This window comes from Lissotriton vulgaris, chromosome 3_1 (genome assembly GCF_964263255.1).
Source record: "Lissotriton vulgaris chromosome 3_1, aLisVul1.2, whole genome shotgun sequence".
In the NCBI taxonomy this organism is placed as follows: domain Eukaryota; kingdom Metazoa; phylum Chordata; class Amphibia; order Caudata; family Salamandridae; genus Lissotriton; species Lissotriton vulgaris.
This window is the reverse complement of record NC_141689.1, coordinates 1,334,032,056-1,334,056,530: the sequence shown is the minus strand read 5'-3', so window position 1 is coordinate 1,334,056,530 and position 24,475 is coordinate 1,334,032,056. Positions and strand designations below refer to the sequence as shown.

At 46.7% G+C, this 24,475-nt stretch overlaps 1 protein-coding gene across 1 annotated transcript in view; it reads right to left on the bottom strand.

The window, feature by feature from the left end:
• IDUA (alpha-L-iduronidase) overlaps positions 1-24,475 on the bottom strand; it is a 2,362,715-nt gene that overhangs the window by 2,259,435 nt on the left and 78,805 nt on the right. The window contains exon 2 of the mRNA XM_086961811.1: positions 16,914-17,054. Within this exon, the coding sequence (XP_086817937.1) occupies positions 16,914-17,054 (141 nt within the window). The remainder of the gene's footprint in view (positions 1-16,913; positions 17,055-24,475) is intronic.

Below are 24,475 nucleotides of genomic sequence, written 5' to 3'. Positions count from 1 at the left end.
TGCGATCAGATCACCCCCCTCTAGCGTACTGATGTTCAAATGGTTCCTGAAAGGAACGAGGAGAATAGGTGTCAGGGATATGATACCTATCAGGAGTCTGAATTTTTGTGCGATCACGAAAATCATATCGCCTTTCAGAATATTCAGGGGGAGGAGTACCTCCGTGCTGTCTAGGCTTTTGTTGTTCAGTTTTGTCCCATGGCCTTTTAGGAAACTCACGGGCCAGCCTGGCATCCTTATCAGAACTAGGCTTACCAAGAGGTGCATCCCAAAAGGTATACACATCCTCAATAATGAACAGCAACTCTCTTTTGTGGTCGGCAACAACCACTGCAACAAGTCGCTGGCATATTGCCAAGGTCGCTGCTTCACTTTTAACACAAGACAGAATAATTTCGGAGACAACAGGAAAATGTCCTACACGTTTCATTCCCGAATAGTGAGCAGGACCTGCGCCACACTCATTCTGTATCTATTTGAAAATGTTCAGAAGAACGGCCATTGAGGTAGTGCCATGACAAAGAATGTAAAACATGGCAAAAATAGTCCCCCAGGTATTGCAGAAAGCGATAGTGGGAACTTGACCATTGGGTAAACATTTAGTAAGAATTCTGTGGGGGCGTGGCCCGAGGCGTCAAGATGGCGGTCGCACTCTAAGAGTGCTCTGGACCCCCTCCATCATCCGACTTTTAACCGCTCGTTTGCAGCTGCCGTCAGATCCTTTCTTTTACCCACAGAGGTTCCCCACCCCGTCAGCATTGTTTCGATCGCTTTTGCTAGCGAAACGGAGCCTCTGCCGTCTCAGTCTGATCCCCTTCTTCCTGAGGCCTAGGACTCTCGTAATGGCGGCCTCCCCAACGTACCGTCTCTGGGCCTGAGATTTATGCCCTGAAGGTCCACTGCCTGGCTCCCCCTGTCACTGCGAGGTGAAGGCCGTGCCTGTCCAGGGTCCACTCGCTTTCTCCTCACGCCTGGGACTCACCATGTTTCTGCACCTCTGTGCTGACATCAACCTGTGGCGCATCTGTGCCTGATGCTCCAGCTAGAGGCTCGCCTCTCGTGCGAATGGAGCCTGAGGGGAGCGGGAGGTGAGCGCAGCCCGATCCTGCTGGTGATTTCCCTCAACTCCTGAGCCAACTGGATGTCTTCTGAGGGGCTCGGCGCAGGGACACCTCAAGAGCGTCTGTCCGGTGAGTGAGGGCTTGCAGTGCTCGGCTACTGTGGTCAGGTAGCGGCGTGGGGGCCGGGTCCCCCTCTTCCTTGCTACAGCGGCCTCCACTGTCCTGTGTCCTGCCGGCCCATCCCCTGGGGCTGGAGGTGGGGGGTCACCTCGGCCTGCCAGGGGCTGTGCCCCGGCCCTCCATCGCTGTGCCCCGCCGGAGGTAGGAGGAGACACTGCACTTGGCCCTTGGTGCGGTCCTCTGATCACAGGGGGGCCCCCATTCCTGGCAGCTCACTGGTGTGGCCCCGATGTTGCACCGACACCGGATCCGGCCCTGTTTGGGCCCTTCCATCTTCCACGCTCTGTGGTGGTGTTGAGGTCTCACCCCTGCTTCCAAGAGTTTCTGGCTTCTGGGGGCAACGGGAACTCCCCAGAGGCTTCCACCTACAGACTACCGGTGAGTAGGGATCGGGATCGGCTGCCGTGTCGGTTGGCGGTGTGGAGAGGCATTGTCTGCGCTCTTGCCCCCCCTCCCTGACTCACCCCTCCTCCACCTAAACACCACGCATCACATCTGGGGGTGCATTTTGTTGTCCGCTGGCCTTTGAACATTCGGTGGGCCTACCTGACCGTCCCTATCCTGTGCCGGCCTCCTGCCGGAGTTGGGGGTCGCTTTTTCTCCCATTGGTCTCCTCTGTTGGTATGAGAACTTCCTCAACTGCGGGACTGATCTCGGCCGTCGATGTTTGGCAGCGTGAGGCCTTGATATCAGCCCCCCTCTCGCTATCCTCCCGCTTAGACCTGGTCCCTGCCTGCATCCCGGTGCTTGGCACCTATTGTCCGCCATCGGCAGCGTCCATTGAGTGGCACAGGACCCCCACACTCAGCAAGCTCAAGGTACCAGGAATAATTACTGGCTGACTGTGCTGAGGAGCAGCGGACCGGCTCTCCAGACCCCCCCTCACCGACCTCTTGCCACCCACCCTGAGATGGCGGGCGGTGCCATCTTACTATCTACCGTTGCATTGGGCGTAGGAGGAGTCCCCGTATTCGTGCTGTCTGTCACCTGGAGTTCAGGAGAATCTGCCTTGATGCCCGGGCCCGAGTATTGACGGTCTGGGTGTCGGCTCCCTCCCTCTTGCGATTGCTGACTGCCTCGCCCAACTAATCGGCAACAGTGGCCTCTATCCACGGTAGCGATGGGCAGGGACCGTGCCCTGAAGACAACTGCTCTACAGACTCAAACATAAATGGACAAATACACCACCAACGACCGGGACCCCAGAGGGCGGGCCTCGAATACCCCTGCCCCCGCTGGGGGTGATCTCTCCACAATCCTCCAAGCAATCGGCGCCCCACAAACTTCGGTGGAAAATAAGATTGGTGGGGTGAGGGTGGACATGGCCCTTATTCGTCAGGACCTGCGCAGCGCGATGGCCCGGATCTCGGAGGCGCAATAGCACATCTCCACGGCAGAGGACGACATAGGCCAACTAAAGACCCAGGTGGCTTGTCTCCAGACTCAGACCTCTGAACTTCACTGGCGGGCCAAAAACGCTGACAACAGGTCAAGACGGAATAACCTACGCCTCATAGGATTTCCCGAGGGGGTTGAACAAGGCAGGGCGGACATATTCGAGGAGACCTGGATGAGATCCTGGGTACCTAAAGAGTCCCTCTCTCCGTGGTTCACCGTCGAGCGCGCCCATTACTCCCTGGCACACCGTCCTCCGCCTGGGGCTCTACCACGGCCCATCATCATGAGGTACTCAACTTCCAGGACAGGGACGCTATCCTCAGGGAGGCGAGGACACAGGGTCCAGTGACTTACCAAAACAGCACAATGATGCTTTTCCCGGACTATACCAAGGAAGTGCAGGCCCAGCAACGAACCTATGATGACCTCAAACAGAAGTGCCGGAATCTGGGTCTCCGCTATGGTCTCCTCTTTCCGGCCCGGCTCATAGTTGTTTTTCAAGACAAGACACTCTTCTTTGATACCCCCCAAGCGGCCTGGACTTGGCTCACGGAGGAGCGCCCCATCCGGACTCGTCCTGCCTCTTCCCCTGCTCGACTGGAGCCTAAGCAACCTCAACCAACTCTTCCTAAGCCGCAGCGGCGCCACACTCGGTCCAGCAAGAAGGGTGACCGATGCAGCGGGGCCTCACGATCACCAGAAGCAGCATCACAGTTACTCATTACCTCCGGATTACCTCCAGTGTCTGGGACTCACAGCCTGAATGGGTCCATAATTGATCTGAACTGGGTCCCAGACCTCTCCGAAACACTGTGCCCTGCCATGGCTGACTCTGACTTGTCTAGGAGCCCTGCACTTTGAGGATCCGAGGAAGACGAAAGAGTCTGACCAGGAAGCCCGACGGACTTGGGACCACAAATTGTCTCTTAAAATCTCTTACAGCTGTTAACAATATCCTATCCGTCTACATGGAGGGGTACATCTTCACCAAGACTATGCTCTGCTAATCGTTTTAGCTTAGCACTCAGACTTGTTTGTATTGTTTTTGTTGAATTCTTTTTCAGGGCGACAGATACTTCAATTTCATTAGTGTAGAGTGGGGGGTATTGGGGGCGTGGGGAGGGTAGTAGGACCGTTGTCTTGTAATTGTTTATTGTTTCTGGCCTCATTTGGGCCACTGTTTTTGTCTTTCACGACAGCTCACTGAGCATACACACCAATTCCAATGACATGAGACCTATCATAATACACAAGCTCTATCCCTACACCCAGGCTACAAGATGCTACCTTCCCTGGGACCCGGGTCCCCCCTCGCTGGTCCACAGACACACCACTCAATCATATGATGTCAACTCTTAATAGACCTCTCCACATTCTGTTATAGAACGTATAGAGCAGGGTTCTTCAATCTGTGGGGCGCAACACCATCCCAGGGGGGGCGCGCACTCCACTCCAATCGTCCCTTTGTTTGGAGAACTCTGTTATGGCTGGAGGGGGGTGCGAGGGGAATTCGATGGGGCACTACGTGCGCGTTCCTTTGTCTGGGTAATTCTCCCAGGAGGGGTTTAAATTCATGGAGTTAACAGCTTCAGCTGCAGTGCGAGGCAAGGAGTCTCCTCTGCTAAAAACGAATGCAAACAAACAGACACGCTTTCAGTTTTAGCAGAGGAGACCCCTTGCCTCCCATTGCAGCTGAAGCAGTTAACTCCGTGAATTAACCCCCTCCTGGGAGAGTTAGCTCTTCCCAGAAAGGAGAGAAAGTTTCCAGAGAAGTTTTAAGGCACGGGCAAAGTGGGCTCTGGCCCAGGGCCCCAGCCTTTCAAAGGGGGTGGGAGTGAAGGGGGGGGGGGCGGGAATCCTTCAATTATTTCAGGAAGGGAAGGAGAGGTTACAATCCAGGTTTGGGCCATGAATCAGGACGGTGAACTCTAATCTGCAGTGCTCAACTCATGAAGATCTTTGTGTAAGCACCTAAGTGTCAATGTTCAAAAATATTAGTCGGCAAATTCAAATTTAAATCATCAAATGTGTGAAAGATGTCAAATAAAGCCAAATACCAGACGTTTTCCGTTATATTACCATATAAATAAATAGATGTATGGGTGGAATGGTGGATGTATGGGTGGAATGGTGGATGTATGGGTGAAATGGTGGATGTATGGGTGAAATGGTGGATGTATGGGTAAAAGGGTGGATGGATGAGTGAAAGGATGGATAGATGAGTGAAAGGGTGGATGGATAATGAGTGAAAGGGTGAATGGATAATGAGAGAAAGGATGGATGGATGCATGAGTGGAAGGATGGATGAGAGTAAATAGATGTATGTATGGTTGGAAGGGTAGATGGAAGGGTGGATGGATCAGTGGAAGGGTGGATGGATCAGTGAAATGGTGGATGGATCAATGAAAGGGTGGATGATGGACGAGTCAATGGGTGGATGGATGAGAGAAATGATGGAGGGATTGATGTATTGATAAGTGAAAGGGTGAATGAATGAATATATAGATGGATGGATGAGTGAAAGGGTGGATGTAAGGATGGATGAGTGATTGAGGAAGGTAGATGGACAAAGGGATGGATAGAAGAGTGAAAGGGTGGATGAGTGGTCAATGGATGGATTCATGAGTGGATAAGTAAATGGATGAGTGGGTGGATGGGTGGATAGAAGGATGGGTGGCTAAGTGAAAGGGGAATGGAGAGAGAAAGGGAGGATGGATAGATGGATGAGTGAAAACATGGAGGAATGATTGAAAGAATGGATGGGCAAATGTGTGCATGGATGAGTGAAAAGAAGACCATAAAGATGGATGAGTCAAAGAATGCATACATGACATGGATGAGTGAAAAGAAGACCATAAAGATGGATGAGTCAAAGAATGCATACATGAGTGAAAGGGAGGGTGGAGAGCAAGAAGGATGGATGGATGAGTGAAAGGTTGAATGGGTGGACGGATGAGTGACTGGGTGGATGGATGAGTAAGTGAAAGGATGGATGGATGGGTGAAAGGGTAAATGGTTGGATCGATGGGTAAATGGTTGGATGGATGAGTGAATGGATGGATGGGTGGAAGAATGGATGGATGGGTGGAAGAGAGGATGGATGAGTTGAAGAGTGGATGGATGAGTGAAAGGATAGCTTGGGTGAAAGGGTAAATGGTTGGATTGATGTAAATATATAATTTACCGTCGAAATTTCTATGCAGGTAAGTACTTAATCAATAATAACTCAAGTCGGAAAGAAAGAACCAGAGTCCGTGGTGTTAGAGTTCTTAGGGGTTTTATTCCTTAAAAGGAATGGTCAAGACCAGGATATCATGTTCTTCCCACCACAGGGGTGAAAGAAGGGATAGAGCAACATTTTATTGACAATACATAGCTTATATACTTAATTCATGTCATAGAAAGCAATATAGTAGGCGTAACAGCTGAGAGAAGACAAGATAACAGCATCCACGTGTTACTAGTACGTAATCAGAAGGCGTGGACTAGGCGTGAACTGGAGGTGTGTGCTAGAAACGTCACAGATAGGTGTCACAAAAGGGGTGGCACTAAGCAGAAAGTTGCAATGTCAGCAGAAATCGGAAGCTTGGATGCGCGCGCAGCTGCATGACGTGTGATTGACGTGAAACTGGAGGGTGCAGGGGGTTTGACATTTACACTGACGGAAAGAGACAGAAGTCTGGCATGTCAGATCAACTTGTACTTCTATCATATCTGATATCTGATGTTTGGGAACCATATTATCTGGACGGAAAGGTCTCTGGGGCAGAAGCTATTCTATACTGACTATGAATGCGTGTATATGCGCCTGAGTGTATGCATGAGAAGCGTGGGGGCATGGGCCTTCCATGGGAGCATGGTAACAGAGGCAATGAATTACTTGCACGGAGACAGGCCGGCCCTTTGGCTCTGTAGCTAAGAGGGATGTTTACTGAAGCTAGTAGGCAGGAATGTATTTTCGAGGAGCGGAACAGATAACTCGAAGGTTATAGTCAGTTCTTGGCAGGCAGCAGGCTGAGCTAAGCGCGGTGGGCCGCGCTTGGAGTAAGTCAGAGTTCACGGGTACAGAGGCAGCCTGGGCAGAGGTTTTCAGAGTCAGAAGCCAGAAAAAAGGCTCGATGGCAGAAATTCAGGGCCTACTTTGCCAGAGCTGAAAAACGTGTAAGGTACACTACAAAAAGACGTTGGCATAGCATACTTAGGAACGAACTATTTAACCCATTCAGGGTGGATCTGAAAGAGGACATGTTAACGTTGGACGCAAATGTATTCTTCATAGCTGGCACAGGAGGGAAGTTACATGCACTTTGAGCTGGTACATGGAGACAGTGGGGTACGCGCTAGGGAACACAACTTGACCATAAAATTTATATTTCCTCAGGATGGATGAGTGAATGGATGGATGGTGGAAGAGTGAGTGGATTAGTGAAAGGATGGATTGGGTGAAAGGATGGATGGATGATGGATGGATGAGTGAAAGGGTGGATGGAGGGATGGATGAGTGAAAGATGGATGGAAGGATAGATGATGGATAGGTTTGCAAACGGTTGAAAAGGTTTGGATATGGATGGGACAGATGGAAGGACAGAATGAATGGTGAAAGAGTTAATAGATGACAAAATGTACATGATAAATGGGGAGGGTTGTGATGACTTACTTTGCTTTCTTGGTGCCATAAGAGCTGTAGTTCAGAGTGGGAGGTATTTAAATTGTTTGGCTACTCCCTTGCTTATGTGTTACTATTCTGTATTCTATGTGTGCTCATGTGTGGGATCTATACATCATGCATATGACATTTTGCGTGACATCCAACTGCTACTTGAGTGCAAAGCCCCCATAAGCAAAGTCAGGTTCCATATTTTAAGTTCCACTTGATGAAACACCCATAATGTGTTCCCTATAGTGGGTTCATCACAGCAATCCTCCAGTTAGTTCACTTATGCATGGTGCTTTACATCTTACAATGTATTTATTTATTTATTAAGGAGTTTGTGAGATTGGGTTCTCGGTTTTTGAGGTATTAAAGACTAAGTACCGTTCAAGACTGGATGTGGAGCACAACCTGAGGATGGCAGTAGCAAAAATCCAACCACAGATTGAGAGTCTAAATGTGGCTAAACACCGGCACACCCGTCACGTTCATGTTGGTGGTGTTATTATTAATCTATGTCCTGTGTAAAACAAAGCATCCTAGTAAAAAGAATTTGCGCCCATTTTATCTTGGAAAATTTTGTTTTGAGCTGTGTAATACGCCTCTGTCATTTCATCACACCCACACACAAACCTGCAGTTTACTAAACACTCTTATTGTGTTGAACATTATTTGCCGGATATGGCCCGTAATATGCGCGTGGCAGTCGATCATGTAGTGTACCAGATTCCTGGAATTTCTGTCAGGTGGTGGGGGGGCCCAACATCTAAAAAAATTCAGCTGGGGGGGCTCAACCTAAAAAAGTTTGAAGACCTCTGGTATAGAGCGAATCGCTGTTCGCCGCAGTGCCCAACTCAATGCACCTTCCTCGCCCGATATGGGTTTGACAGGGTCTGGCCCTCTGGTTTCGCACAGGGCTCCCGGGGAGTGGCCATATTGATTCGTAGGGGTCTCCCCTTTAATTTAATACAGGTGGAGACTGACAAACAGGAGCATGACGTGGCCCTTATTGGTAAGATTGAGGGTCCTCCTCTCAATCTCCTGTAAGCATACATTCCCCCTGGCACAATGCCCTCTGCCCTCCGACGACTCACACTATTAATCTTGAATTTCACTCAGGGTCTGACGGTCATTGGGGGCAACTTCAACGCTGTTATGCAGCCTTCTCGCGACACAACAGGTATTCCCTCTGCGTCCCGCCTTGCTTCTGCTAAGCGCCTTTCTGATTGGTACTCTGCCCTGGGTCTCTGCGACGCCTGGAGGGGATGGAACCCCCACCGAGAACAGTACACTCACACTTCGGTGGCCCACCGTAGCCACTCCCATATTGACAAGCTCTTGTTGCCGGCCAACAATTGCCAGTTGGTGTTGGGCGTTAATATCCTTCCCCGAGGTGTATCCGATCATTCCCTGGTCTCCCTCCGTCTCGGGCGGGCCCCGAGGGAATCCGCACGATTTGGCGGATGAAAGCTTGGTTCCTGCAGGATGCGGAATTCGTTGAGACCCTCGGGCAAGAGCTGAAGCAATACTTGGTGATCAACAAGGGATTGGTTCCAGGTACAGTGTGGGAGGCTGGCAAGGTTAGGCCGTGGCTAGAGGCTTGGTCCATGCAAAGTGCACAGCCCAGAACACCCGCCTGATACAGCTCGAGGCCCAAGCTGCACAGTTGGAATCAGCCCAGGCTTCCGCCTAAAGCGTTCGCTCCACCCGACAGCTCGCACTGCTGCGTGAGGAGTTCTGTCAGATCTCTCTAGAATCAGCTCAAATGTTAAGGTGTTCCTCGGTGGGGCGATTATACGGCTGGGGTGACAAAAAACGGGAAGCTATTCCATAATCTGGTCTTCTTTCCCAAAGTCCATCGTATAATCTCCGAGGTCCGCAAGGTGGTGGGCACTCATCATTTCACCTCCCATGCTATTGCCCAAGCCTTTGCAGGCTATTATGCTAGACTGTATGTGGCCCGGCCTTCCGAGGCCTCCCTGTCGATTGAGTCTAATACTCAACTGCCCCGTCTTCCCCGGGCAGTGTCGAAGACCCTGGATCTCCCCTTTACCTCGAAGTAGTTACACGGGCCATTTCACTCTTGCATTCCGGTAGGACTCCAGGGCCGGATGGATACCCTCAGGAATATTATGTGCCCTATCGCGACTTGTTGGTTCTACACCTGGTCGATCTGTTTCAACATGTAGTGGATACAGGGTCCTTCCCCCCTGAGACCGACATGGCAACCATTGTGGTCCTTCCTAAGACACAACTACCCTCCCTCTCCTGCGCGGATTACCGCACCGTTTCCCTCATCAACACTGAGGTGAAAATCTTACCTACTGCCTTGGCCCAACACCTCCGCCCCCTATTGAAAGGCGTGGTCCATTCTAACCAATGTGAATTCATGCCTGCCCGTGGTACCCAGCACTGCATACGCCGTCTTCACCTCGCCCTTGAACATCGCCATCAGCTCACCCCGTACTGGGCACTGCTTTTCATTGACTTTGAAAAAGCATTTGATACAGTTGTTCTGGAGGCGATGGGATTTGGCCTCCCATTCAGGTGTTTCATCCAAGTTCTGTATTATAGTCCTAAAGCACGGGTCCTACTTAATGGCGTGCTATCGGAGGCGTTCCCCATCCAGAGGGGCACCCGCCAAGGCTGCTCACCCTCGCTACTTTTATTCGCTCTAGCAATGGAGCACCTGGTCTCTCTCGTACGCAACGATCCCCACATCCGGGGCTGGGCCTGGGACCCCTGTGGGGTCAACAAGGTAGCCCTTTACGCGGACAACTTCCTCCTTTTCTTAGTGGATTCTCAGGAATCCGGCCCCTGGTGCTTGGAAGTCCTGTCCGCTTTTGAGCAAGTCTCCGGCGTGCGGCTCAACCCGGCAAAATCCACTCTGGTTCCCCTCCACCCATCATAAGCCTGTTTCGACTGGCAAACGACTATTCCCCTGCGTAGGCAGTCCTTCAAGTATTTGAAAGTCTGGGTAACCTTACTCCCCAAACTTGAATGGGCCCTCAACCTTACACCCCTGGTTACCAAGGCCAAGGCAGACCTCATGCAATGGTAGTCCCTTCCTCTTAATCCCCTGGGCAGAAGAGCGCTTTTTAAAATGATGGCTCTCCCCCGCTTTTTATATATTCTTCAAAACATAACCTTTCATCTCCCAGGGAGCTGGTTCGCGAGATTGATGGACTGCTCACTTGGTTTTTATGGAAAAGCGGGAGGCCCCATATGGCCCTGGCTCACTGTCGGACACCTCCCTATGGTGGGGGCATGGGTGTGACCAATCTTCGCCTTTACTACCTGGCCTCATGGCTTATTGTGGTGCGTGACTGGTTCGCCGGCGGCTGGTCCGACCTGGAGCACCAGGTCGCGCTCCAGTCTATGGACTTTCCACAACTCCAAGCCTACTTGTACCAGCCCCCTTACCACAAGTCCTTCCCCTTATCACTAGGACAGTCCTACTGGCATGGCGCACTGTCCTGCGACATACGAAATTGGACTGGAAGCTTACCCAACATACACACCTGTGGCATGGTACCTGGCTGCGCGAGACTTCAACTCTTCAGGACTTTAGTCACTGGGACCACATTGGGATCTCGCTTCTCGGGAACTTCTGGGTCGGGGACCACATCAGGACCTTCACAGATTTGCAGCCGTGCTATTCCCTCCATGCCTCCCAGTTCTACAAATACCTGCAGCTTTGGCGCATCCTCAATGCACACATTCCTTCTCCCACCTCCCTCCCCGAATTCAGTCCCCTTGAGGCCCAAGTGATAATGGGGAACCTGGGTAAAGGAGGGGTGTCGTGGATCTACCGCTTCCTTGTGAACAATGGCCCGCAACCCTGGACTCACTGCGCGCCTGCTTAGAGGATTGGCTGGGCACCTTGGAGGACGCAGACTGGCGGGATGCTCTCATGGCTCCTAAAACCTTAGCGACCTCCTCCTGCGCTTAATTCAAACTCTACTATTTACATATGGCATATCTTATTCTGCACGTCCCTCGCCGACTTGTACACGATGCAACCACGCTCCAGCTGACTTTTTCCATATGGTCTGGCAGTGCCCCGCCATTGTGTCATTCTGGGCGGGCGTGGAACTTGAGCTTACACATACCTTGGGGTGGGTAGTTCCCCATGACCCATTACGTCTGATTTTAGGTGTGTTTGATGGCCTGGATGGTTCTCGCGCCAACAAGCGCTTTCTTGGGAATGCAGTGGCAGTGGCGAAACGTGACATTGCGGCACTTTGGTCTCAGGCCAAGCCTCCTACTGTATGGAAGTGAAGGTGGGGGTGGACTGGTGTGGAACCCAAGAGGAACCCCTCTTAAAGGCCCGGGGCTGCCCTGAACTATTCGAAAATATCTGGGGTAAATGGTTTAATCTACTGTCTTGATTGATGTGTGTGTTCTCATGTACTGTGTTCAACTTGCTCGAGCATCCAATCTGAAGCCTGATAAACAGGTCTCTATCACCAACTTTACTAGCATAGATCACCAAAGTAATGTGCCTGATTTTGCTGTCAATGTAATTATGTGATTTCCTTTAAATGCCAATAAATTTGATTATCAAAAAAAAAAAGAATTCTGTGCTTGTCTTGGGGTCCCGTAAGGGGAATCACAGCTTCAAGTTGGTCTATTTTCTGGGCAATCTAAAATGGAATTTCTTCACGTTTTGTGGGCCTTGTGCTAATTACTGAATTAACAACAGGGCTAATTATGGGCCCAGTAGGCTGCTGTGCCTGCCCTTGTAGACCAATCCTGGCTGGACCAGCTAACAAAGTACGGGAAATTAATTGTGTACGACCGCTATAGAGGCTGACTAAAACATTATATAAAACACTTCTGAACCAAATTGAGCGCATTTAAATCTGGATATACGGTACACCCAGCGAGCGTTGGCAAAATGGTCCCATGATTACTTATGGGGTCCATTTCCAAGGAGATGGGGACGAGCCCCATTAAACCAGTTTGGTGTTCCTAAAACATAAGCGGAACTTCAAGAAGTTCATATGAACAATACGCAACCGGTGTCTGTGCATGGTACATTCATGAAAAGTATTATCACTAGCGTCCACAGCCGGAAATGTGACCCAGGAATAAAAAACACCAAAGCAGAACACCGCCTCTGCTTCCAATACAAAAATCACAGGAACTCCTGAATTAGGGATTCCATGCTGAACCAAATGTTGAGTAACGTCTGGATGGCAATTAACATTAACAGCCATTGGGTGAGCCATGGACAACCAGAAAACAATTCAAAGTGTAGCACAATTAGGGTATAAACCTTTTAATATTCAAGCTTGAAAAACTAACAGAACTAGGCGCTGGCTAATAACTGGGGAGGAGAAACCACTAATACCACAGGCGTGTCCAGAAAAAAGGTGCTAAGGTATTGTGGACAAGCACTTCTCAGGGTTCCCGCAAGTAAGTACCAGACCAAATGTTGGCCGTGCCATGTTGCAGGGATTGTGCTCTGGAACAGAACTATGCTTGGGATCATGAAACATCAGTATGCAGAGACTGAGTCATCATATCATCTCAGTATCCATGAGCCTGAGTGTGACTAGCTATTTTGCCTCACTTGCCCTCCTAACAAAACCAGAGAAACAAGTGAATAGGCACCCCCAGAACAAAACAGTCTTGATCCCCTCGGGGATCGCTGTAACAGGACAGACCTTTTGGGCTCTCACTCATACTTGTCCACAATAAAATAACAGAGACACAAGAGCAGTTAAGAATATTTATTCAAACTATCTTGCTCAGAAATGCAGTATACGTGACACAATTAGAATACAAATGCATAATAAAAATACAGTTAGCATGGTTAATAATCTATATACCATGAAAAGTGCTGTCATTGTATAAGACAGAGTAACCTAACTCCCCTTACCTGTGAGTAAAGTTAAATGATTATATGAAAGAACTCTGGGATTATCGTCAGACTCCGTACATTGTCATACATAGATAGATGCTCTACATCTCAGCAGACACAGTGCTCTTGTGTCAGAACTATTGTTCCATTGTGTCTCTGTGGCTCATGTTCTCATTGATACGATAGGACATGTGTGCACATAAAGAACAGCTGCATTCTTTGTGTTATGTCTAGGTGCTACTGCCTGGCCAGAAAGAATAACAAGGGACATTGTTGTTTGATCTTGTCTGTGGTGCTCAGACTAAATCCCAGGAAAAGAACAGAATGCAAAAGCATATGCAGGTTCTGTGTGAAAGTGCAATGAGGCACAAAAGCAAGCTCGTTTATATTGCAAAGGAAAATAAGGCCTACAACGTGCACAGTTAGGCTAACATAGGGAAAACTACAATGGGCCATGCAAGAAACACATGACAGGCTAACCCGGCTAAGTGTGGCCCAAATCCTGTAACTAGTCACCGATACGGGAGGTAGGGTCTATAAGCAAGATGATATAAATCAGATCTTTGCTAGCTATTATGCCACACTATACACTAGCAATAGAGATGACAGAGAGGACTGTATCCAGCACTTCTTGGTAGACCTACCCCTGCAGAGATTCTCGCCTGATGAGGTGGAGGAGCTGGGGAGAGATATTTCAATGGAAGAGATCAAGGCTGAAGTGAAGATAATGGCCCAGGAAAAATGTCCTGGGAACAGATGGGCTCCCGGGGAAAATCTAAGTGACCTATATTGAAATGCTCGACCCCTGTCCATCTACCTTATATTGGCAGGCGTGTGACACCAGCGCACTCCCCCCTTGGAGAGGCACTAATAACCCCCGCTCAAACCAGGGAAACCAGCTACAGACGTAACAGAGTACAGACCACTATCTATGCTGAATCCTGACTACTAAATACTTAGTGGAATCATGTCTCAGAGACCATCTCCCCACATGCAGGGCCTTATCCACACTGATCAATCTGGGTTTATACCCCAACGCAACACGTCACTAAACATCCTGACATTACTGGCTCTTTTGAGGGATCCGAACATACCAGGAGAGATAGGTTCACGTCTATAGACACTGAGAAGACTTTTGAAAGCCTGGAATGGGAGCATCTCTGACTTGTGATGAGCTGAATGGGACAGGGGTGGAGATTGGTAAAAAAGGACACAGCTGTTGTATGCACCTCCTACAATGAGAGTACAGACAGGCTGGGCAATCTCGGAGCAGTACAAAGTAATTATACCCCACAGTATCTTCTGGTATCTAGACACGATTCTGATTGACCTGATCTGGGGAAAGGGCAGGCAATGGGTTGAACTGAATAGGCTGCAGTGAATTTTCATGAACGGGGGAATGATCACTCCTGACTTTGAGACCGATTACTTGGAAGCCCAGTACACTGGTATATGTGACGGTCACAAGGGCTACAGGACACAGAGAGTTTTCCCCACCCCTGACACTCCCACGTCGACTATGCTATGGAACCTCCTACTTGATCCTAAAAGGGCAACCATCACAGGCAGGAATGACCAAACTGTTCTCTGACACTGTTGGTGGAGAGCACTGTAGAAGAGCCAGACGAATAAGCCATATTCCCTAAAGCTCCCACTTCAGTATTTGCTTATACATACACAGGAGATTAAACAGTGATGGCTACTGAACTGGCTAGAAGCGGACATGGACACTGTGGGTACACTGTACAGAAATGGGGAGTTACTGTCCGTAGAGGACATGAGGGAGCAGTAAGAGCTTTCAGCAGGGCAGTTTCTACTATATTGTACCATGATCGTAGTGGTGAGAAAATAGTGGAGGAGACGGGACACCGAATCCCCAGATACACCAAAGTTGCAAATTCCTCTGCAACACTCCAAACAATCAGAGGTTGGTGTCAGGTCTCCTTGGAGCACCACGGTCGGACATGATACTGCCGCTAATCAATTGAAACATAAGTGGGAGGCAGACTTGGGGACTCCCATAACTGAAAGGGAATAGACAAAAATGCTAGAGATGTCTCAAAAAAATCCTGAAATCCGCAATTCAAACTCATACACCAAGTCTTACTTAAAGCAAAGCTCACACTTGGACGACTCATGCCTTCTTCACTCACATTTCACACAAATGCACTAGATACCACCTAGAAGGGGTAGATATGCTTTACCTGATATGGAACTGCATGCACTTATCCATCTCTGTCCAGTAGTAGGTTATCACATATCTCTCTCAAAACCCTCCCCCCAAAATGTGTATACTGGGGATTTTTCCCCACCCAGCTAAGAACAAGGATACGACCCGATTTATTGACTTGGAATTGATACTGGGTAAATGGTGTAAAACAATGCAGTTGATGGCTTCCGCCGATCCCCATGTGGAAAGGTGGAGAGCTAACATGCCTAGGTCGGCTGACTGGGAGGAGGGCACCTTACTCAGAGAAGCGTATAAGGCAGGAGAAAGATGGGATTTGCTAGATCCTGGGGGAGCAAGCTGATGCACTAAAACAGAGGATGATGATGGGACTATTGCATTAGGTTAAATGCCCTCAAGCCCAGCTGGTCAGAGAATAGAGGTCAAGGGGATTCTCGGGCTGGTGGTCTTGCAGCCCCAGGACATTGGCCCAACGCCAAGGAAAGTTAATACCAACATAGACCACCCAAAATACAATTGTCCTATGATAACAGAGACAACACCCCATCCCATACTCACAAGCAGTAAAGTCAACTGAGAGGGAGAACAGGAAACCACAAAGAAGCGGAAGGAGAAGGGTGAGGGAAGGGAGGTAGACTTCCCACTGTTCCTCGGTCAAGGTGGACAGGGTTGGTGGGGGGGTTGACTGCCGAGTATGAGGGAAATCCTACACACCCTTTGGCCACTGCTTTGTATATGCAAGTGTATTGAGGTAAGGCATGTGAGTTCTTCAGAGCATGTCTCATTCTGATGCACTGTACTTATGTGGAGTTTAATGTGAAAGCCAATTAAAAAAAAATTACAACAAAAAAAATAATTCCTGATCATGTCCTTTCCAATAAATATCTAGGTGCCTTTAAGTTTCTGCCTAGTTTTCATGCTTTAAAATATCCCCTAGTTTCTTCTCTAGTCAGTATCTGCTATTCAAGTTGCACTAATAGCTGTAACAATATTGCTGGTTCAACAGATACCAGCCCTCATCGTATAATGAGATATTGTTCCCTATGCTGAATTCCCACCTATTTCCATAGATGATTTATCAACTATTTATGAAATATATTACTTTAGTCAGTGATGACATCTTGCAGTTTTGGTAACCGCCATCTTTCCACTCTTGCTACCATACCATGGGTAACCATCATACATTTACCACACTTCAGGAATCTGTTCCCTTCTCTGTTTGAGTAGGTATGTACACCAGTATTGAAGAAGCCTATCTTGGATACTGCATTTTAAAGAATTACTTCCTACTAAAGTCCTTCCTAAACAATACAAAACTCCCAGAGTTCCCTGTTCAACTTACCAGTCTGTTGCATAGACAAATCACCCAATACCAACAGTCTAGGTTAGGAGCTATGTACAGCCCTGAGACACACAAGTATACAGGTTGTGTCATATTCTGTGTTTGTTTACTTAATGTTCTCATACTACAGACATTTTCAAGACATTTTGAAAACCGTTTTACATTAACTAAGCAATCATTTGTAATGACTTAAAGTGACATCTTAATAAACAAACCTTACTTACCCAATAGTTATAAGGTCCAGTAACCAGTGCACTCTGACTTGCTGAATACCACTGTGAGGCACTGACGAAATATATGCTAGGTTAATGTGTTGATCATGGCCATTGTCATGTAGCTCCGCTTTGTTGTGTGGTAATGGAGGACTGAAAAGGTGATAAAGTACCAATTAACAAACCGAGTTAAATAGTAAAAAACATAGTTCTAATGTCATATTAGAAACACATGTCAACTTTTAAGTATTAAACAAATATGTTTTGTTCTACATAATGTTTTCTTTTGTATTGACTTTCCAGTCTAAAATATCAATAAAATATTACAGGGAATTCACAATAGTGATAATACAAAGTTTTCAGAATACAGAATACATTTCCTGAACCAGAATTTGCCTGAAAAATCAGAACATATGGTGGGAGAGGGGTTAATCAGTACTGTATATACCTTAACACTGGTTTCTCATCTTTAGGTCTATTAAGATCCAGAGTAATTTATCTGGATATTAGAATAGTTAGGATTTTTTTCAATGCAAAATCTCAAAATTCTATTTGGAATAACTTTGGCGCCGGTTGACGAATCTGCCTGAAAACTTCCTCAAATTTGCCTCGCGGAGCTCCGGTCCCTCCTTGAAAGTTTCGGGGGGATTCGTCAAGCGGGGGCCGAGATAAAAGAGGCGTCCCAAAACGCGTTTTCCCCATGTTAATTTCCATAGGGCGGTCGAACTCACTTTTAGCCCGAACGGCTGAATGGATTTGCACCAAACTTGGCAAAATTGTAGGCACTGGTAGCCCAATGTGCCTTTGCTATGTCTCAAGATATGTGCTCCAGTGGATTTTGAGTAAGTTAGGTTCAAAAAAATATATATGTACGCGCACCGGGAGCGCACCGGGCGTGCTACGCGACTTGCGCACGGAAAGCTGATTGGCTCACGGGTGTCTGTAAACATTCGAAACAGTCCGGAGCGGCCGCCATCTTGTGTCTCGGTAGGATCGAGACACAAGAGGTGGCCAAAACAAAGGGGGAAATGACCATAAGGGGGCAGGGTAGACCACCCCTGACCCCCTAGTTTTGATGTGGGGGCTAAAAAAAAAAAAAAATTATTTGCGCGGGGGGAGCGCCCGGTACGCGCACCGGGGAGCGGACCAGGGAGCGTCCCATGGGGAAAAATGAATGATAGAGTTTTAAAAAAATGAAGCCTTTTTTTAATAAATTGGAGGTATTTCTGAAAAGAACTGTTTTTTTCTTCTTTTTGTTTTATATTTTCTTTAATGTTTTTTGAACATTTTGTACTTTTTTTGGCTTTTCAAAACAGTTTTATATTTTTTTAGTTTTTTTTTAGGGGGAGAAACACAAAAAAGGGAATTTAAACTGGCTCAACTGGAGCAAAAAACAAAAAAAGAAAAAGATTACTTCTTTTTGGGGCACTTGTGATTGTCACCTGCAAGGACGATGAGCTTTACGCTCTTTTCACCATAGGCGATAAGCTTGCCACATGCAGTACAAGTGATTTTAAAATCAGCGAATCGTTGCTGAATACAAGGCATCATCTCTGATGTTTCTGGTCCCGATGAAGTGGGTTCGTTTGTTTGGGAGGTGGTCCTTGATGACTGGGGGAGGTTACTGGCCAGTTCCCTGAGTTCTGCACGAGAATAGTTGTTAGGGTGCTTCTGGATCATATGTCGAATCATGGTATTGTTACCAAAGGAATACTTTTTGTTTGGGTTGCCCCTTGAGAGTTGTTCCTTACAGATTAGGCAAGTTACCCTGGCCGCATTCACTTTTTTCTTGCCCTCTGGGAGTGAAAAAAACTCCCATACAATGTGTGACTTGGGCTTGTATGGGGTATTTTGTTCAGGCAGCCATCTTCTCCCATCCTCCTCTTCCTCTTCCTCCTCCTCCTCTTCTTGACCACCAATGTACTGTTGTGGTGGTCCTCTTGGTGGTGGTGGTGGTGCAGATGCTCCAGCTGATGCAGCTACAGTAGCCATTAGAAAGTACAAAATAGTTCTCTCTCTATTACTGAAACAGGTCTTCCTCAGTCAAAGGACAAAGTCAGAATAAGGAAAAAAGGTGGGGTCTTTCATCATTTGGAAAAAATAAAAGGCCTGAACCAATGAGAAGTGTTATTTTCAGGTCACAAGACCAGGGATTTCATCATTATGAAAGTAAAACTGTTCTGCACCAATTAAAAGTGTTATTTTCAGGTCACATGACCGACGCGCTTACGCGACGCACCCACGAGCGCGCCCGCGGGCACGCCCCGGGTCGCGTCGCGTAAGCGCGTCGGAAGTTTACGTTGCGCGATCGTATTCGCTCGAGTGCTTCCAGGTGCGCTTACGCCGTGCGTATCACGCGGACGTGGCTACGCGATACGTCACGATCATGTTTTCGTTCGCGACATTGGGGCTAACGGGACGCTCACCGGTTCGCGCACCGACGCGCTTCAAACGACTACGCTCTCCGTGGCGCTCACTGGGGCGCGCCCCGGGAGCGCTCCAAGGTCAAAAATTAAAAAAATTAAAAATTAAAAAAAAAATTAAAATACAAATAAAATATAGGATTCATTCATTTTCAAAAATATTACATTTCATAGCTATAGACTTTTGCTATTAACCAAATTTTGAACTTCAAAGAAAAAAACATAGGTTTGGGGCCTTATATATAGTTAGGAATTAGCATTTAAAAAATGTATGAAATTCACTGAAAAAACCATAGGTTTCACACCAGTTATAGTTAGGAATTAGCATATAAAAAACCTATTAAATTCACTGAAAAAACCATAGGTTTCACACCAGTTATAGTTAGCTGCAAATTTTACTGACATAAAACCATTGAAATTCCACGTTATAGTTAGTTGGACTCACTATAGCTTGCGCGTGTAATGCACTGCTGATGACGTCACATATTACATCACTCATGACATGGTCAGTGACATCACTCATGACATCACTGATGACACCATCTTTGTGACAGAGTGACAGACCTCCTTTCAGTGAAATGTAACCCTTGAAACACATATTCAAAAATAGAAATTAACATTTTCAAAAAAATTGAGCTATCCATACCAGTTACAACAACCAATTCAGTAATACCACCATCTATATACACATCCACTCATTCACCAACAGTTCTATATAGTCACTCATACATATACTCACTCATCATATGTAGTGATACACCAATACATCCTGTTACACACCGACAGTCATCCAAAAGTTACTCACACACATACTCACACATGCAAATAAACTATTGAACATCCATTTATATGCATTTACAACTATACACACACTACCACCTTACTTCTAAGGAAACTTACACATACTTACTCTCTTAAACAATCACTTATAGAAACACATACTTATTTAAACAGGAACTCTTACAATCTCACACATACTCACTTATAAACATCAATACTCACATATACTAGATTAAAACATATGTCGTTACTGATAAAGACACTAGTGAGACAGTCATTCACTCACTAACACACACATATACACACTCATCCACCCATACAGTCCTGCACATATGCTGTCTTCAAAACACATACAAACAGTGAGTCAGTCACCAACCCATGCAGCTACTTATACACAAAGTGAAACACTGATACATATATTTCAATATTTAAAAGTTACTTGTTAATATACGTATTCACTAAAATACACTTAATAAGGCAGTGAACCAAACAATTTATTTATAAAAAACATAATAAACATCCATTTCGACACATATTTTACCATTTATTCTTCCATCAACCTTTACAAATACATATATAAAACATATTTATTTTTCAGAAAGACACACATTCACTGGCTGGTGTCATCAGTGATGTCATGAGTGATGTCACTGACCATGTCATGAGTGATGTAATATGTGACATCAGCAGCAGTGCATTGCAGGTGCGCAAGTTATAGTGAGTCCAACTAACTATAACGTGGAATTTCAATGGTTTTATGTCAGTAAAATTTCCAGGTAACTATAACTGGTGTGAAACCTATGATTTTTTCAGTGAATTTCATAGGTTTTTTAAATGCTAAATCCTTTCTATATCGAGTTTGTAACCTATGATTTTTTTTTAATTTGCTGTTTTGTGTGAGTATTAATTAGTATTATTTTTTTTATAATAATATATATATATTTTTTTATCATTTTTTTCTTGGGGCGCTCTGGGTCCGCGCACCGGTAAGCTCTCCGGAAAGCGCACCCAGAGCGCTACTTGCGTTCGTGTAAAAAATATGAATGAAAAGTAAATAATAAAGCAAGACATTTAGTACCATACATATAAAAGCAGTTTTTTTGAATAAGGAAATGAAAATAATTTTGCATTTCCGTGAAACTATCAAAATGTCACTTCGGCGCGCCGCGTAAGCGCCCCCGGAAGCGCCTACGTTCGCGCCGCGTATGCGCCCCCGGAAGCGCCTGCGTATGCGCCCCCGGCAGCGCTCCGGTGAGCGCAGCGTCAGCGAGTCAAGTCATGTGACCTTAAAATAACACTTTTCATTGGTTGCTAACAGTTTTTTTTACAAAGAATGAAATCCCCACCCATTTCCTTCACTTCTTCTTTCACTTTTGTGACTGAAAGACCTGCCTTTTTTCTCTTCGATCTTTCTTGGATAATCATGGCTGCCAGACAATCCAGCAGTGAAGATGAGCCTGAATTCATTGATGAAGAGCCTCCTCAGCCGAAGGTGAAAGAGCATTTCATCTGTAATTTTTTTTCCATACCAGATGGCCAGAAAGAGGTCAATGCTCCAAAAGTGGAGTGCAGGATCTGCCACAGAGTCCTGTCACGGGGTGACCCCACTAAGAAATATTCTTTTGGGAACTCCACAATGCTTCGCCATGTGGAGAGGAGGCACCCCCAGAATTTTGCCAGGGAAAGTGTCAGGGCTCTGGCACAAGAGGTTCCCAGTGATGGGGCCTCTACATCCACCGGAGGAGCAACTAATTCAGTGAGGGGGCGATCGCAGGAGCTGGTTCCAAACATTCAGCCTGCATTCAACAAAGGCGTCCTGAAATGCAGATACTGCGATCAGCTACTTACCTTTGGGGAGCAAAGTGTCCAGCTCATGGTTCGAGCATTGGAGAACCATCGCTGCCATTCCCAGCCCTAATTTTTTTTGTTTTTTTTGCTCCTGTTGAGCAGTTTCCATTCCCTGTTTTTGTTTTTGTTCTAAAAAAAAAAAAGAAGAAAAAAAAGGTCTTTTCAGAACTACCTCCAATTCTCATCAAAGAGCTATATTCTTAAAAAAATGAAAAAGAATAAGTGAAGTGGAGTGCATTGATAATGGAAAGGAAAATGAGTAAGAAAGAACAGAAAGGTATGAGAGGAGGAAAGAAGTGAAGTAGGGGGACTGAAAGAAGGTGAGTGTTGGGAAGGAAAGTAAGGAGAAGGAGAGTGAACATGGGGAATGTGGATATTCAAAGAAAATGTTGAAAAGGAACGGGGGTGTGGAAGGGTAAGAAAAGATGCATTGCTGGAGTTGCATCATTTTTGTGACACACTCCAGCAATGCATTACTTTTGCACTTACAGATACGTCTGAAATACTGACGTATCTGTAAGTACTTCCGACATAATACGTCATAAATTTAATATGACGCATGACTAGAAGACTGAAGGCCTCATTTATGAGGCCATGCGTCACTTTAACGCCACCGGAGCATCACTTTTTGTGACGCACCAGTGCTGTAAAAAATGCACCTTATTCAGTCATATTTACAAAGTGAAGCATCTAGGTAGATGCGTCACTTTGTAAGCCCCTGCGCCACATTATACCTACGTCAGGTGTAATGTATGCAAAAGGGACGTATTGACGTAAGAAAGGGTCGTAGAGGTGACGCAGTGAAATCTATAAGATATCACTGCGTCACTTTTATGACGCTGTTGCGTCCAAATCTTGTGCCTGTATCACAGCAGGCGTAAGACTGATGCCAGCCCTTTCACATGGGGCCTGGCACCAAGTGAAAGGATGCATTGCTGGAGTTGCATCATTTTTGTGACACACTCCAGCAATGCATCACTTTTGCGCTTACAGATACGTCTGAAATACTGACGTATCTGTAAGTACTTCCGACATAATACGTCATATATTTAATATGACGCATGACTAGAAGACTGAAGGCCTCATTTATGAGGCCAATGCTCACTTTAACGCCACCGGTGCGTCACTTTTTGTGACGCACCAGTGCTGTAAAAAATGCACCTTATTCAGTCATATTTACAAAGTGACGCATCTAGGTAGATGCGTCACTTTGTAAGCCCCTGCGCCACATTATACCTACGTCAGGTGTAATGTATGCAAATGGGACGTATTGACGCAAGAAAGGGTCGTAGAGGTGACGCAGTGAATAAACTGGGTTTTCCCCATGCTACACTCCCCGGTCCGCTCCCAGGAGCGCGTACCGAGCGCTCCCCCCGCGCAAATCGAAAGAAATTATTTTATTTTTTTTGCCCCGCGGGGCCCTTTTATAGCCCCCACATCAAACCTAGGGGGTCAGGGGGGGTCTACTCTGCCCCCTTATGGTCATTTCCAGCTTTTTATTTTGCCACCTCTTGTGTCTCGATCCTACCGAGACACAAGATGGCGGCCGCTCCGGACTGTTTCGAATGTTTACAGACACCCGTGAGCCAATCAGCTTTCCGTGCGCAAGTCGCGTAGCACACCCAGTGCGCTCCCCGGTGCGCGTACCGGGGCGCACCTATAGATATATATATTTTTTTTAACCTAAATTACTCAAAATCCACTGGAGCATATATCTTGAGACATAGCAAAGGCACATCGGACTACCAGTCCCTACAATTTTGCCAAGTTTGGTGGAAATCCATTCAGCCGTTCGGGCTAAAAGTGAGTTTGACCGCCCTATGGAAATTAACATGGAGAAAACACGTTTTGGGACCCCCCTTTTATCTCGGCCCCCGCTTGACGAATCCCCCCCAAACTTTCAAGGAAGGACCGGAGCTCCGCGAGGCAAATTTGAAGAAATTGTCAGGCAGATTCGTCAACCGGCGTCAAAGTTATTCACAATAGAATTTTGAGATTTTGCATTGAAAAAAATCCTAACTATAACTACCTACTGGCGACCGCCAGTAGGTAATATATATGTATGTATGTATGTATGTATATATATATATATATATATATATATTTCCGCACTTGCACCCTTGCTGCGACAGACCTTCAATCCTCGGCCATCGACCAGAAAGAACACGGAAGACCCAGAGTGCAGGTGAGTTTTTTATTTCTCAGCACACCACGCCAGCATAACGTTTCGGCCTGCACAGAGGCCTTGGTCACATGACGCACTGAGAGAGTTGCGTGAAATTTAAAGTGCTCATGCATCAACAGCGGAAACATCTTATTGGTTACAACTTAATCAGTGGGAGTGTTAAACATGATAATACACATTTCCTTGCAATTGCAAAACGGGGAAAACGAATATATTTACAAAGTGCCTTTCGTAAAAATAACTGTCTAAATACATTTACATTGTCCGATAATTTGCATAAATTCTTGTTGCTATCCTGAGGGTAGACGGGGTATTCACAATGTATGACAAACATTTCA